This window comes from Perissodus microlepis, chromosome 6, assembly GCF_051167445.1.
Source record: "Perissodus microlepis isolate ML-2025 ecotype Zambia chromosome 6, ASM5116744v1, whole genome shotgun sequence".
In the NCBI taxonomy this organism is placed as follows: Eukaryota; Metazoa; Chordata; class Actinopteri; order Cichliformes; family Cichlidae; genus Perissodus; species Perissodus microlepis.
This window is the reverse complement of record NC_140466.1, coordinates 35,583,184-35,595,572: the sequence shown is the minus strand read 5'-3', so window position 1 is coordinate 35,595,572 and position 12,389 is coordinate 35,583,184. Positions and strand designations below refer to the sequence as shown.

Sequence of the window (12,389 nt, the reverse complement as noted above, 5' to 3'; positions counted from 1 at the left end):
GTGGTGTACGGAGGCAAAACTACAAAACATTTAGAAAGTATGTCCAAAGGTTTTTGGGTCTCCCTGTAATCCTCAGACACTGTGTGACTTACTTCTTTCACTCAACTGACAATAACATGAACCCGGCTGCTGGAGGATATCGTATTTCTTTTTGATAACCTATGAGCTAATAAACTATGATTATAATCCACTGTTGGAGGGCTGCATCTATGCACTGGATTTTGTACTGCTGCTACAATGCTCAGTCCATCCTCTATTAAATTTTCATTGGTTTCCTCCCAACTGCTCGTGTGACAGTGGAAGTCAGCCTCCATCCATCAGAAAAGATGTTAAATATAGAGCAAGATGGACCAGAATAGTGAGCGGAGGAGAAGAAAAAGAGAGCAGCTCCAAAAGCAGGAAAAGGACAGATGATGGATAAAGGAAGTCAAAGAGATAATGACAGAGTATACGGGATATGTCTTTTGGGCAAATAAATGGCATTTTGAATCAGATCTTTAAATACTTTATTCTTCGCTTGGATAATTGAAATTCAGCTCAACTCTAACCTCCAACCAAGGTAGCAAGTCCAGTGTGCTTAAATACAAAAAAGAGTAAAAATCACTTTACTGCTTTCACCAAATTTAAACCTCAAACTGCAGTTCCTTGAATGACCAGAGGCTTAAAAGTGAGTCAGTCTCTATCGGCTTCTATGTTAATACTTTGGAGCCTTTTTAATGCATTTATCTGACAAATAACATGGTTTAGTCAATGGTCACATTTCAGCAAATTTTCATTATGCCTAGAGGATTTTATTTATGGTATCACTAATTAGTAAATATTGGTGTTGGTGCAATGCACAAACCAATGGGTACAGGTAACTGCTTTCCACAGTGAAAGCATGATGGTTCTCCCCAATCGCCTGATGTTCAGCTAAAAGAAAAAGGGCCTCGGGTGGCTAGTCAGACATACGTGGTACAGCATGTTTGTCCATCCCTCCATGGTGATGCACTGGAAGACGGTGAGCACGGCGAACAGAATGTTGTCGAACTGGGTGATCCCGTAGTTGGGTCCAATCCACTCTTCCCCACAGTGCGTGCCATTGGTGCACAGCCGGGATGGCGATGCAGTACCACACGGCCTGTCATCTGCAGTCTCATCTGATCACAGAGCGAAAGATACAGCTTCACTATAAAACAACTAAATAACCCCCATTTTGGGTGTCAGAAAGAAAAAAAATGCAGTGACTGGCTGTGTTCATCTGTTCAAGAGGCTAACAAATTCTGACAAAGTAACACACTTTTTTCAGTGAGTTACACACACACACACTCATGTATTTTGAGTCTATGAACCCGGTCCTGTCCTATTCAAGTATTAAAACAAGCCACAAGGATAGCATACAGCAAAATACCAGGACCCAAAAAACCAAAGCCTCTATCATTAATTTTATTATTTATTTGTTATTTTCCTAATGAAAAGAAGCCCTATGGTACACCTGAAATGGGATGGGGCCACCACCCTTTCTGTTGGAACAAGTCACAAAGGCTCACCACACATTGTTTTTTTACCACTTTCTACTTACTTGTAACATCATCATAGCAAGTCTTGTGGAACTGTCCCATGTAAAACTCCAGGCCAATGATTGCAAACATGAGGATGGCCACAAATAAGAGGAGACCAATCTGCAGCAGGGGGATCATAGCCTTCATAATGGACTTGAGCACCACCTGCAGGCCTGGAGGATTCAGTGCAAGACAAGCAAATAAATAATAGACATGGAATAGCTTGGGTGCTTTTTAGAACAAATCAAAAATAAAGTAGACAGTATGCTACTAAGTGATAAATGTAAGGTCGATGTTGTTAAATGTCAGTCAGTAAATTAAGAGCAGTGAGGTTAGCTTGTCTAGTAGCTCCTCGATTGGCAACCACTTTTTAATGACAAAGAATATACAGAATATCAAAAAAAATTGCAGTAAAATTCAGATTTGTTCAGATTTTATTCATTGGACTTGAATGTGACATGGTTTGTATGGAAGGATCTGAAATTAGCATTGAAACAAAACACTTACTTGGAATTCCAGACACCAGTTTTAAGGGTCGCAGCACCCTGACGGCTCGCAGTGTCCTCAGGTCAAACGTAGACCCCACTGACGACAAAATACTACAGAGAAAGAAACAAAATACATGAGATCGTCTCTGAAAGCAGTCAACACTATCATTTACACTCTCACCACTTTATTAGGTACACCTAGCTTAAACCGGTTCTGCTCAAGGCAGCTTCAATGAATCCTCTCTTTGTGCAGGTCTCAAAACCGATTTTGCATTCTGAATATTCACAGAGGTGTTGATTCAGCTTTGTAGTGAAATTTAAAGATGCAGTTACGATGTGTTGTTGTGCTCTGTTGTGCTATACTGACAAGGTACTTCAACTATTTTACCCATCAATGCTAGGCTAAGGGCTAAATAACAGAAAACGTCTCAATTGAAAGCAAAAATAACAATCAGAAAACATAAAGACAACTATATGTTCACCTTAAACCAATATCCATGTGTGTGATGTGCTACTTCAGTAACAATATGTTTGCTGTTGGAAACTGCTGACACATTCTGTATCTGTTCTGACTGCTCTGTGTGTCTTTAATGTGTAGGTGTGTGTGTGAGTGAGAGAGAGAGCTCTGGCACAAAGTCAGCTGGAGAAGGAGCATGGAATTTTCCAACCTGTCTTGAACGTAGGCGGAAGGCAGGGTAGGTCCTATAGGAGGGGGAGGGAGGAAGTGTGGGGGCGTAGACAGGGGATGTACTGAGGAAGAGGAGTGAGATAGAGGGAAGGAGCGCACTGCATCGGCAGACATCTGATGCTAAAAAGTTCCACTTTCTTCTTTAAAGCTCAGTTAGTTCAAACAAGGATACTTTGAAATGATTTGCTTACTGTAACTGTCCACACATTAGCTACCAATGACAAGAAAGAGAAGCCCAGCTGTCACACAGCCTCAGCATCATTCTCATTCACTAGCTGGCATTTTTGTGCATTTGTATGACTATCCTTTGACCACTGAAAAAAACTCATAATTCATATCTGGACTCATTTATTAGCTTCTTTCTCATAAGTCAGCTTTCACATGGCCCGTAGTTGTAAGCAAGCTTTCCTATAGCACCATAATACATGACACTGTGGACCGGATTTGCTAACACAAACTGTGGTTGGTGGGTTTGGTGGTTCTGACCCTCTTGTATTTGTCACAAACAGATTCACTAATGTTTGCGTTATTTCATATATAGGCCATGATTTCACAGCCTATGCAAAGACATTCAGAATGAAATCACAGAAGAAAAGAGAGAACAGGGGGATCATGATGATGAAATCGGACCTTATCCTGAAAATAATCAGGCCATACATGAACATCAGCACGTGAATTTTATTTATATTTTTCATTTAATCATCTGATCAATGCATATACGTTAATAACTTTACATTTTTAAAGATTACATTTAAAGGAAACCGTTATAATTTCAGGACCATGGACAACTCATACGGTTTTCACTGTGATCTCACGAGCTGTGCATACATGGCTGTTTGTAGTGGTTGACCTACACAAATTCAAAACGTGAGATATAGATCACAGATACAAAAAAACCTGCATATTTTTTAAATTGAATTTACTTAATTTTTTTCCTAAACAAATCCACCATAGTAAAGTTGTGGTGGCACTGTTAACACAACCAGTCTGAGAGTATAGAAATGAACCTTTGTCAGTCAGACATTTACGGTTTGTTCTGAAGATGGACGAGATGTAAGTTGTCTTAATACAAGAACAGAGCGTGATGTCAAAATACTGTAGCACAGTTCACAGTCCTACTTTGGGCACCTGTCAGTTACTGAACCCTGTCTCTATTTTTATGACTCTGTCTGCCACACTGCCTACGTTTAGCATACACATTTATATGGTTTTCTGATTACAATTAACGAGTGGCGCCTGTCCTGTTAGTAAATGACTTGCAGCTGAATATCATCTCTCAGTTTGCCTAATTGTGCTTAACTGCACGACTCTTGGAAGACTATGCATGCCATGTTGAAATGAACAGATTGTGCCTATCGTTAGAACAGCACAACTTTTGCAAATCACATGCAAACCTAACCCCACCTATCAGTACTATGTGGAAATGGAGGTGCTCACACGCTATTTTGTCCCATCTTTATGTGCCGTATAAATGTATGCCCTAAATTAGAAAAAAAAGCAGTATTGTATTTTTTTAACCATGTGTGAGAAAGGCATGAGATTTAACAATAGGAGTAGCATTTAGCAGTCAGTCGTACCACCCTTTCTAAGAAACAGGAAGTGGACTGAAACAATGACAAAAGGGCTGCACAAATCAAATCTAAAACTTGTTAAATGTTGGCATCTGCCACCCTGCCATCCATCCATCCATTGCTTTTCCTGTTCCAGCCACTACCTTCTTAATCTCACTCCCTCCTCCACTTCTCCACAGGTTGGTTGCTAATTCCAGTAAGAGGTCATTTATTAACAGACACAGGAACAGCAGCCAATCCCCTCATTCTCTCAATGGCTTTTTAACTGCCACAGCTAAAGGCAATGCTGCAGATTTGAAAATACCTGACCTCAGCAAACTAAGTCTTCAATCACCGTGTTCATGAGAGCACTCAGGACATGAAGCAAGTGAAACAGCATGACGTTTACCGGTGGCTTGAGCTGATGTTTAACTACAGGTGATCAGAACAATTGTTTTAGGAATGTGCACACGCTGCATGGCTGCTGCTAGTGGCAGTTTAATAAGTTAACATCTACTTTTAAAACATACTTAAACATTATCAAGGAGTTTCATGGACAAAACAGATTTTGTCAAAAATAAATGAACAAATGTTCTCGATGAGAACATCACGAGGTTCTAGTGAAAACGAACAGCTCAGAGCAGCTTGTTTAAGGGAGTCTAGACTGAGATATTTAGGTAGTTTAATTGTAGGACTGTAAACTGTTCAGTAACCTAAATGAATTTAAACCAGATCATTTTAATCAGTGTAAACTGAACTTCCATTAGCTCTTTTTTCTGCCTTGCTTAATTCATTTTTCTCATACACTTTCCCACAGCATGATATTATATAACACTGTAAACCTGACATACACCACATCAACTGAATAGGTTTGTTTTTCATGATTTAATCTATTGTGGATGACTTTCTGTTGGTTTTATGATCATATGGTTTTCTTTTTTGGCCTGCACAAACTACTGCTTACTCACTTGGAGCATTAAAGCTTAGGGGACATTTTTCTGGGCAGTTGGGTTTATGCCTGGATAAACAAATGGATGAGGTAAGAGAACAAAGGGTCTGTTTTGATATCATTAATCTGACTTTTCTGCTGTTCCGTCTCTCTGTGTCTGTCATTTATTGCCTTGCCTTTCGCCCTCTGTTTATTTTTGTCCCACTTTTTTTCTCCTGTGACAATCAATTTAAGGTGAATCTAGAGCTCCAAAATTCATTCATGTGAGACGGCATCTACCGCTTTTGAAGACAATTCTAACACTGAGGATGCAGTCGCCACTGTCAAAGGATGAACCTGCCCACAGTGTATTGATGTGGCCAGTAGAGGGAGCAGAGAGTATGCTGCTGGTTGTGATGGTGATGGATGGATGAAGTGGAAAGCGAAGTGCGTGGAAGATTGCGAGAAGACACAGAGGAACAGCTATGGGTGACCAATCTCTGAGAGTTAAGTTGAAGGAGAGGAGGCAAACGTGAGGAGCAGAAGGCTGTGTAATCATGTTATACACGACCATTATGATCTTTTTAATTAGTATCACAACTTTTGCTTAAATCTTTCATGAAAAAAGGCACCAGTTAAACAAAGCTTTGATGCCACCATCAGTAGGGTCCATTGTATATACCTAAACTAGGCTGGCGTCTTTGACATTAGATTTATTCTTTAGTCAAGATTGGGATTAGAAAGTGATTTAACTAGTTCCTCAGTGAAGCCTGTGACACGTTGGCATTTTGGTATTGTTTGCTAATGCTAACTGATATATTTCTGTCTCTGAATTTGTTTAAATGCTAATAACCATACACAATTAGTATGTTTTCTCAGACATGGATTACACTTAGTAGCATACAAAAAGAAAAAAAAAGCTCTCCACTAAAAAAAGAAAAAGAAAAAAAGGTCATGGCCCTTAATTAGGCTTAAAGAAACAAGCTCTGTATCTCTATTGCCCTAAAATCCAAATTAATTCAAATAAACTGGGAATATAGGCTACAAACACAGGGTATTACAAGGGAGATTTATCTTAAACTAGACGCTCCCTAATGAAATACAGACTGGGAAGAGGGAGACGAGGTATCCCTTAAGAGAGAGTAAGTGTGAGATAGAGTGAGCGGATTGAAAAAGAGTGATAGTCCTGTGCGTCAAAAGTGTGAGATTCAGCAGTAGAGACAAGCAGAGAGTCAATGAACCCCCAAAGAGAGAGCTGAAGAGACTCCAGAGAGAAAGACAGAGTGTTTCAGCTGCAGAGGGAGGAGGTGTTTGGACAGTGATGACAGAGGATCTCACTGCTGGGAAACACCTAGCTATCAACCTGCAAAGATGCACACACGCACACACACATGCATACACACACACATATACAATTACATATGCTAACAGTGTGTTAGCTTTACCCAAGTTCACCTGAACTCTATTGTCTTGTACAATATATGATAGAAATGATAGGACGTAAAAAAAAACACAATACATCTGTGTAACAGATGCAAATGAATGAAGTGTTAAACAATGGCCTAGGTCCAAACATTAGTCAGATGTTTGGACAGGTTTAACTGTAATCAGCCTAATCACTATCTCCTAGCCTTCACCTTATTTAACTCAAATCGCTGAATTAGACCTCTCATTCATGTTTTTGTTGTTAATGTCGCCTATGTATTGTTATTTCTATCAAGTCTGTGCTTTAGTTTAATAATTAAAAAATCATTTAAAAGTATTTTAGTAATCATTTACGTAGCACTGAATCTATGCATTGCACCTACAGAATCTAAAGATGCGCCTAACCAAGCTCTACGGTCACGTGATAACTTACCACTCCACCCTTTTATCTAAATATCCTCACCTTTAGCTTAAAGAACACCCTGTAGGGTGCTCAAACTGAGGTTTCAAAATAGGCCTTTTCAAATGAACAGTAGCTACACGCGCCTTTCATAAAAGGTGGACGCAAATAAGATAAACACTAAACGTCACGAGTATCCCTTCCAGCGTTTAGTCATTATTTTGATGGCAGCAGGTTTAAAGGTTAACTGGAATGTACTGTATCAGTATTGTAAGCCTGGTGTGCTGTTGTTTCAACATTATTTTAATCATGTAATTATAACTTGTTTTTGCATGTTAAAGATTGAATTCATATCCCCAAATTTCTTTACAATTCACTGGTACTGTTCAGAGAATAACATGCGAACTATCCTAAGTATCAAAGTATCAAATCAAGGTCCAAGACCTGCTGCAACATGAGGCTTCTGTTTGCTGCTGTCCCGCCGAGGAAGAGCGCTTTGATGATGATGATTGATGGCACTGATTAAGATCTCAGAGGTCACTCGCCACCTTCACTCTGCTTGGTCTATCCCTGTTCATGGCATTGCCATGGCAACTGGCAATTCCTCTCTTCGCTTAGTCTCCACAGTTACCAACCTGCTCTCATTCATAAGCGTTGCCAGGGAAACGCAGCCCATGCTCATTGATGGAATCTTGGCATTGCCGCAGAAACGGGGATGGGAAGTGGGTCTCCCAGCGATTGATTTTCCAACCCCTCCAAACACCCGCATCTCCCACCCACATACACTTACACACATAACCCTCACCTACCCTGCTGCCCCTGCAGCTCCCCCGTTCTAACCGCAGATCCTGAGCCTGCTGACAGGAACACAGCACACAATGCAAGAGCAGCTTCTTTGCATGCAGACTGATGCTTACCGGCGCATTGTTTTACTGCATGGAAACACAGACACACATATCAGACACGTGTGTGTGCATACACAATGCATGATCAGATGACAGTGATGAATGAAGCCCAGGTAGAATGGATGATCCACTTTCTCTGCTTCTGGTTTATTCTGAAATGGCTGTACTGTACAAACATCAGACATCCCACACACGCACACATAACATAGATGTTATTATTTATGCAAATGAAAACCGGCCAAACCTCTTTGTAGACTTGGATCTTGATTTCACTAATTGGTCTTCCTGTCAACGGTTCTTAACCTTTTTGTTAGACACAGCTAAGAAGCAACTATTATTTCCATGAGATAAAACAGAAAAAACTATCCATACATCCATTACTTCTGATATTTTGTGCACGTATTTTAGAATTTCCAATGGTTACTTATAGGTCTTGCAGTTGATTTAAAGCCTTTACTAATTACCTTGGATGTGTACCAGTCTTGGCCAGAACTGGCAAAACCCCAAGCTGCAGTTTGGGCACAGGACTTTCTCTGATCGTGTCTTTGTCTTAAGTGTTTGAGGTTTTTACAAAATACATCTAATTACCAAAATTTAAAAAATAAGACCCTACTTGTACTTATACAGAGGTTCTCTGTGTGGTTTCTACTGTTTTAATTTGATCCACCTTCTTAAGAATTTAGCTAGGCAAGCAGTTAACTAGCAAATGGGGCGTGATAACCTAAAGTGGTAGTTGCCATATCAACAGGCTAGTATGTGTATCCCTGTGTTTCTTCTCGATTGGGCTGAGATATAACTGTAAGTTGCACACATAAAATAATGTGATTCACATTAAAATTAAGCCACTGTAACATGGACATGACAAAAACTTCAGTTCCTTTAATGGCTACTTGAGGCTGGTTTCAAAGGTGACCTGCCACAGCCTGCCATGCCAAACTTTGCATCAGTACAAAGCAGTACCTGATTAGCTGAGTTCTACAGAATGAAATCATACAGTAATTAAAAAAGATGAATTATTACATTATGAGTTATTACATTAACAACCAAGCTTATTTTAACTGAATAATTAAAAAATGATCCTAACTTGTCTGCCATTTTGGACCAGTGGAAGTTTAGGGTCAAAAGTCAGAGGCAGAGACGAGTTGGCGACCAGTTTGTAACCAACGGTCGCAGGTTAAAAAAACAAAAAACATTAAAAAACATTCTTGCAATTGATTAGGCCATTAGCCAGTTGCCCCAGTCACTTATTCTATTGAGTGTTCATTGGTGGTGACTTGCATGGACTTGGTGAAGTCAAGTATCCCAGAATGCATTTCATCTGAAACTCAAAAGAAGAAATAATGGAAGAGAGCAGCTAAGGCTGTAAGCAAAGTTTTAAATATTACTGTTTCTGTGACACACAAATATATTTTTTAAATATTTTCAGGGAAGAATGTAGATGTGTAAACTTCAAATATCTGCTCGATTTATTGCCTATTAGTGAAAGTGCTCCGAGGTTTCCAGAGATGATGGGGAGGTTGAGGCTCATCGTTTTCAAAAACCTTGTGTGCTTTTGCTACTCAGTAGAGGTTAAACACAAAATACGATTTATAAAGACAATTTCTAACGGTTTGTTTGGCTTATTTTAGTTTTTTATTTGTTCCCGATCAAATCAGTTAGGCTGAGATTAAAGTTAAGTTTCATAACTGCATTGTTTTATTTAACTTTAATGTCTCACTGGAGAGCTGTCAGTATATTTGGAACTGAATGTCTCACTTTATTCCCTGATGTACAAATGTGCTGTTCTTATTTTAACAGCTTATTCTGAATCAAATCTAACATTAAAGATATTTTAATCCAGGAAGAAAAAGCAGAAACATCTGGAGCAGCATGTTGATACGTGGACATCCTGAAGACTGCTCCAGAAATGATTAACTTGTGTTTTTAACATTTATTCAATTTTTTTCCCAAACACCAGCTGTCTACTGTTTTGGGTGTCAACTAAAATGAAAGTAAAAGCATCAGACCTGATTTTATTTTTATCCAATAATCATCTTGAGTCCAGACTGCCATGTGAAATACGAACTACCAAGAATGCAAGTACAGACTTGAGTATTGAGAAATGTCAATAGTGAAGCTGAAAAGTGCAACACAAACTGGAAATGGAGACTGCCTTCAAAATAAAGGTTGTGCCTTCTGAAATGTGTTGACCACAGTGCACAGTTTTACTGAATGTTAAATGAATGTTTGCACATCACATTTTACTGAAAACTTATAGTGTCAATACATGTGTGTATGTGATGCAGGCTCATACAGCTATCTGTATGTAGAAGCATACAATGTTAAATGTTATCAGCGTATACACAACATGGTCTGTGTGCAAAAGCCACGTGTGCTGCGTGTTTAAACACACACAGACAACATGAAAGAGCCTTGGACGGGTTCCACCCAGTCACACGTGCATTAGCTGTGCTGTGCCTTGTGTGGAAAGAGTGTAGGAGTGCCATGTGTCATCACAGTGTGAACTCCTGTCCCCTTAGTGTCTCCCACTGAGCCCTCAACCATTAAACCCTCCACACATATTCACACATGTAGTGGACAATATACACATATACATATTTAAGAGATGTGTTTGAACCTAATGTAACAGATATTCAAATTGCATCATGTGTCTCATAAATCCAATAAATGCTGCTTTCATTGATACTAATCTAAACTTAGATACAGCACAGCGCTACTTCTTTGTTTTTCTTTTAAAAGCTTTTCGAATGTATTTAGTAGTAAAGAAAGATTCTTTAAAAAGACAACATGTCAGAGAGTTTTCCTCAGTTCTTCTGTGAATTAAAGCCATCTTAGTTGTTTCAATGGCTTCATTTAAACCCAGAATGATTCAGTGTTTTCGGCTGAAGTGATTGGTGGTGCTGTCATGATCATCATGATTCCTGCCTAACTGGATTATGATAGCATGAAGCCAAACATCTTAATTATCCTAAAGTTTTTGCACAGTACTGTATGTGGGCCAAATGCATTATTACAAATAATACATTTCCTCAGTGTACTTTTAGGGACAAACAATAACTTGTGCTCTGGTTCCTAATTAATTAGTTTTCTGCAATTACTTTATGTTTAGAAGCTAGAAATGTGGCCTCATATTTAGGAAAATACAATCCAGATTGGCTGAATGGACAGAAGCTTTTTGTAAGCAGAAGCAATATCACAATATACAATAATAATGCTGCATTGCAAGCTAAGGGTTAGCCAGTGCTTCCAATGAATTCCAACAGATAATGAAGAATAAACAATGAGATGACTGAACGTGTTTTGTAGCGTGCTGTTCATTTAAAATTTGTTTGTGGAACAGTCATGATGCAGTACAGTATTTATATTTTCAATCAAACAACTGGTTTGTTTTTTACTCATTTCATTCTTCTCTGTTTTTTGTCCACTCCTCTCTCCGTCTCCTCATAGCTGAAGCTTTCATTGGCAGCAGCAGGACAGAAGCACTCATTCTCACCACATTCTCCACCCTCATCACCCCCTTCCTCTTGCTTTCCCTCGGTTAATTTTCTCACTCGAGTGTTATTGCTGATCTCAGCAGACTACTAACACTCAGCTGATGGACTCTCTGTCCCTCCTTCTATCCCCACCCAAACTCACTCCTTCCCACCACCTTTCCTCTGTTCTCTTCAGTTTTTTCTCCTCTCTCCTCCTTTTTTCTACTTTAACTTCACGTATATAGGAAGGAAAAGGACAAATTAACGAGGTCATAAAGAGGAATGAATCATTCTTTCCCCTGGTCACCTGTGTTTTATTAAAATGTATGCTGTGCTTTTCTGACCCGTCTGGCCAACTTAATGGCTGGTTTTCAAGTAATTAGGAGAGGCAATTTTCTTATATCAGTGGGCAGTATTCTTTTAATGAATACTGGGAACATTTGCAGAATATTTTCTTTAGTAGGTACAAAAGGTGCTTCCATTTCCAGGAGTAGTTGTGTCACTAGAAGTTTAACTCTCCGATATGTTGTATTTTTAAATTTTCTAATTTTCTGTGTAATCTAATTGTCAAGTATAGTCACTGGTTGTCAGTTCTTCTGCAACCTTCATTTCATTCCTCTGTCCTTTAATTATATTGGGACATGCCTGTTGCCTTTCTCCTCCTCACACAATCTTTCCCATGGCTCTAATCTTCGGTTTTTCCATTCACCTCTCTCCCTTGTTCCCTCGATCTCTGCCGGACCGGCTGATTTGCCCACCTGTTCCTCCGTCTCTTGCCAGCATGACTGCTGGACTTCACAAGGACACGACGTCTGGACTTCTCTGTCCTTGTTAGCGTGTGTCTTTCCTTTCAGTGTGTTGTTGGACACTTGTGTGCATGTAATGTTCTTGAACGTTTGTGTTTACAGCATGTTTGATTTCTGGAGTTTTTGCAGCCAAAATTCCCAACATGTATAATCATGCTGCCCACTGTGAATTGCCTGACTCTAAT

General features: G+C 39.4%; 1 protein-coding gene across 9 annotated transcripts in view; it reads right to left on the bottom strand.

Annotated features, from left to right (window-relative positions):
• The window catches only part of cacna1ab (calcium channel, voltage-dependent, P/Q type, alpha 1A subunit, b), a 164,050-nt gene that overhangs the window by 85,667 nt on the left and 65,994 nt on the right, over positions 1–12,389 (bottom strand). For all 9 annotated transcript variants that reach the window (XM_084932139.1, XM_084932129.1, XM_084932135.1 and 6 more), the window contains exons 4-6: positions 2,049–2,140; positions 1,562–1,714; positions 952–1,139 (exon numbers count right to left, since the gene is read on the bottom strand). In XM_084932139.1, the coding sequence (XP_084788265.1) occupies positions 952–1,139; positions 1,562–1,714; positions 2,049–2,140 (433 nt within the window). The remainder of the gene's footprint in view (positions 1–951; positions 1,140–1,561; positions 1,715–2,048; positions 2,141–12,389) is intronic.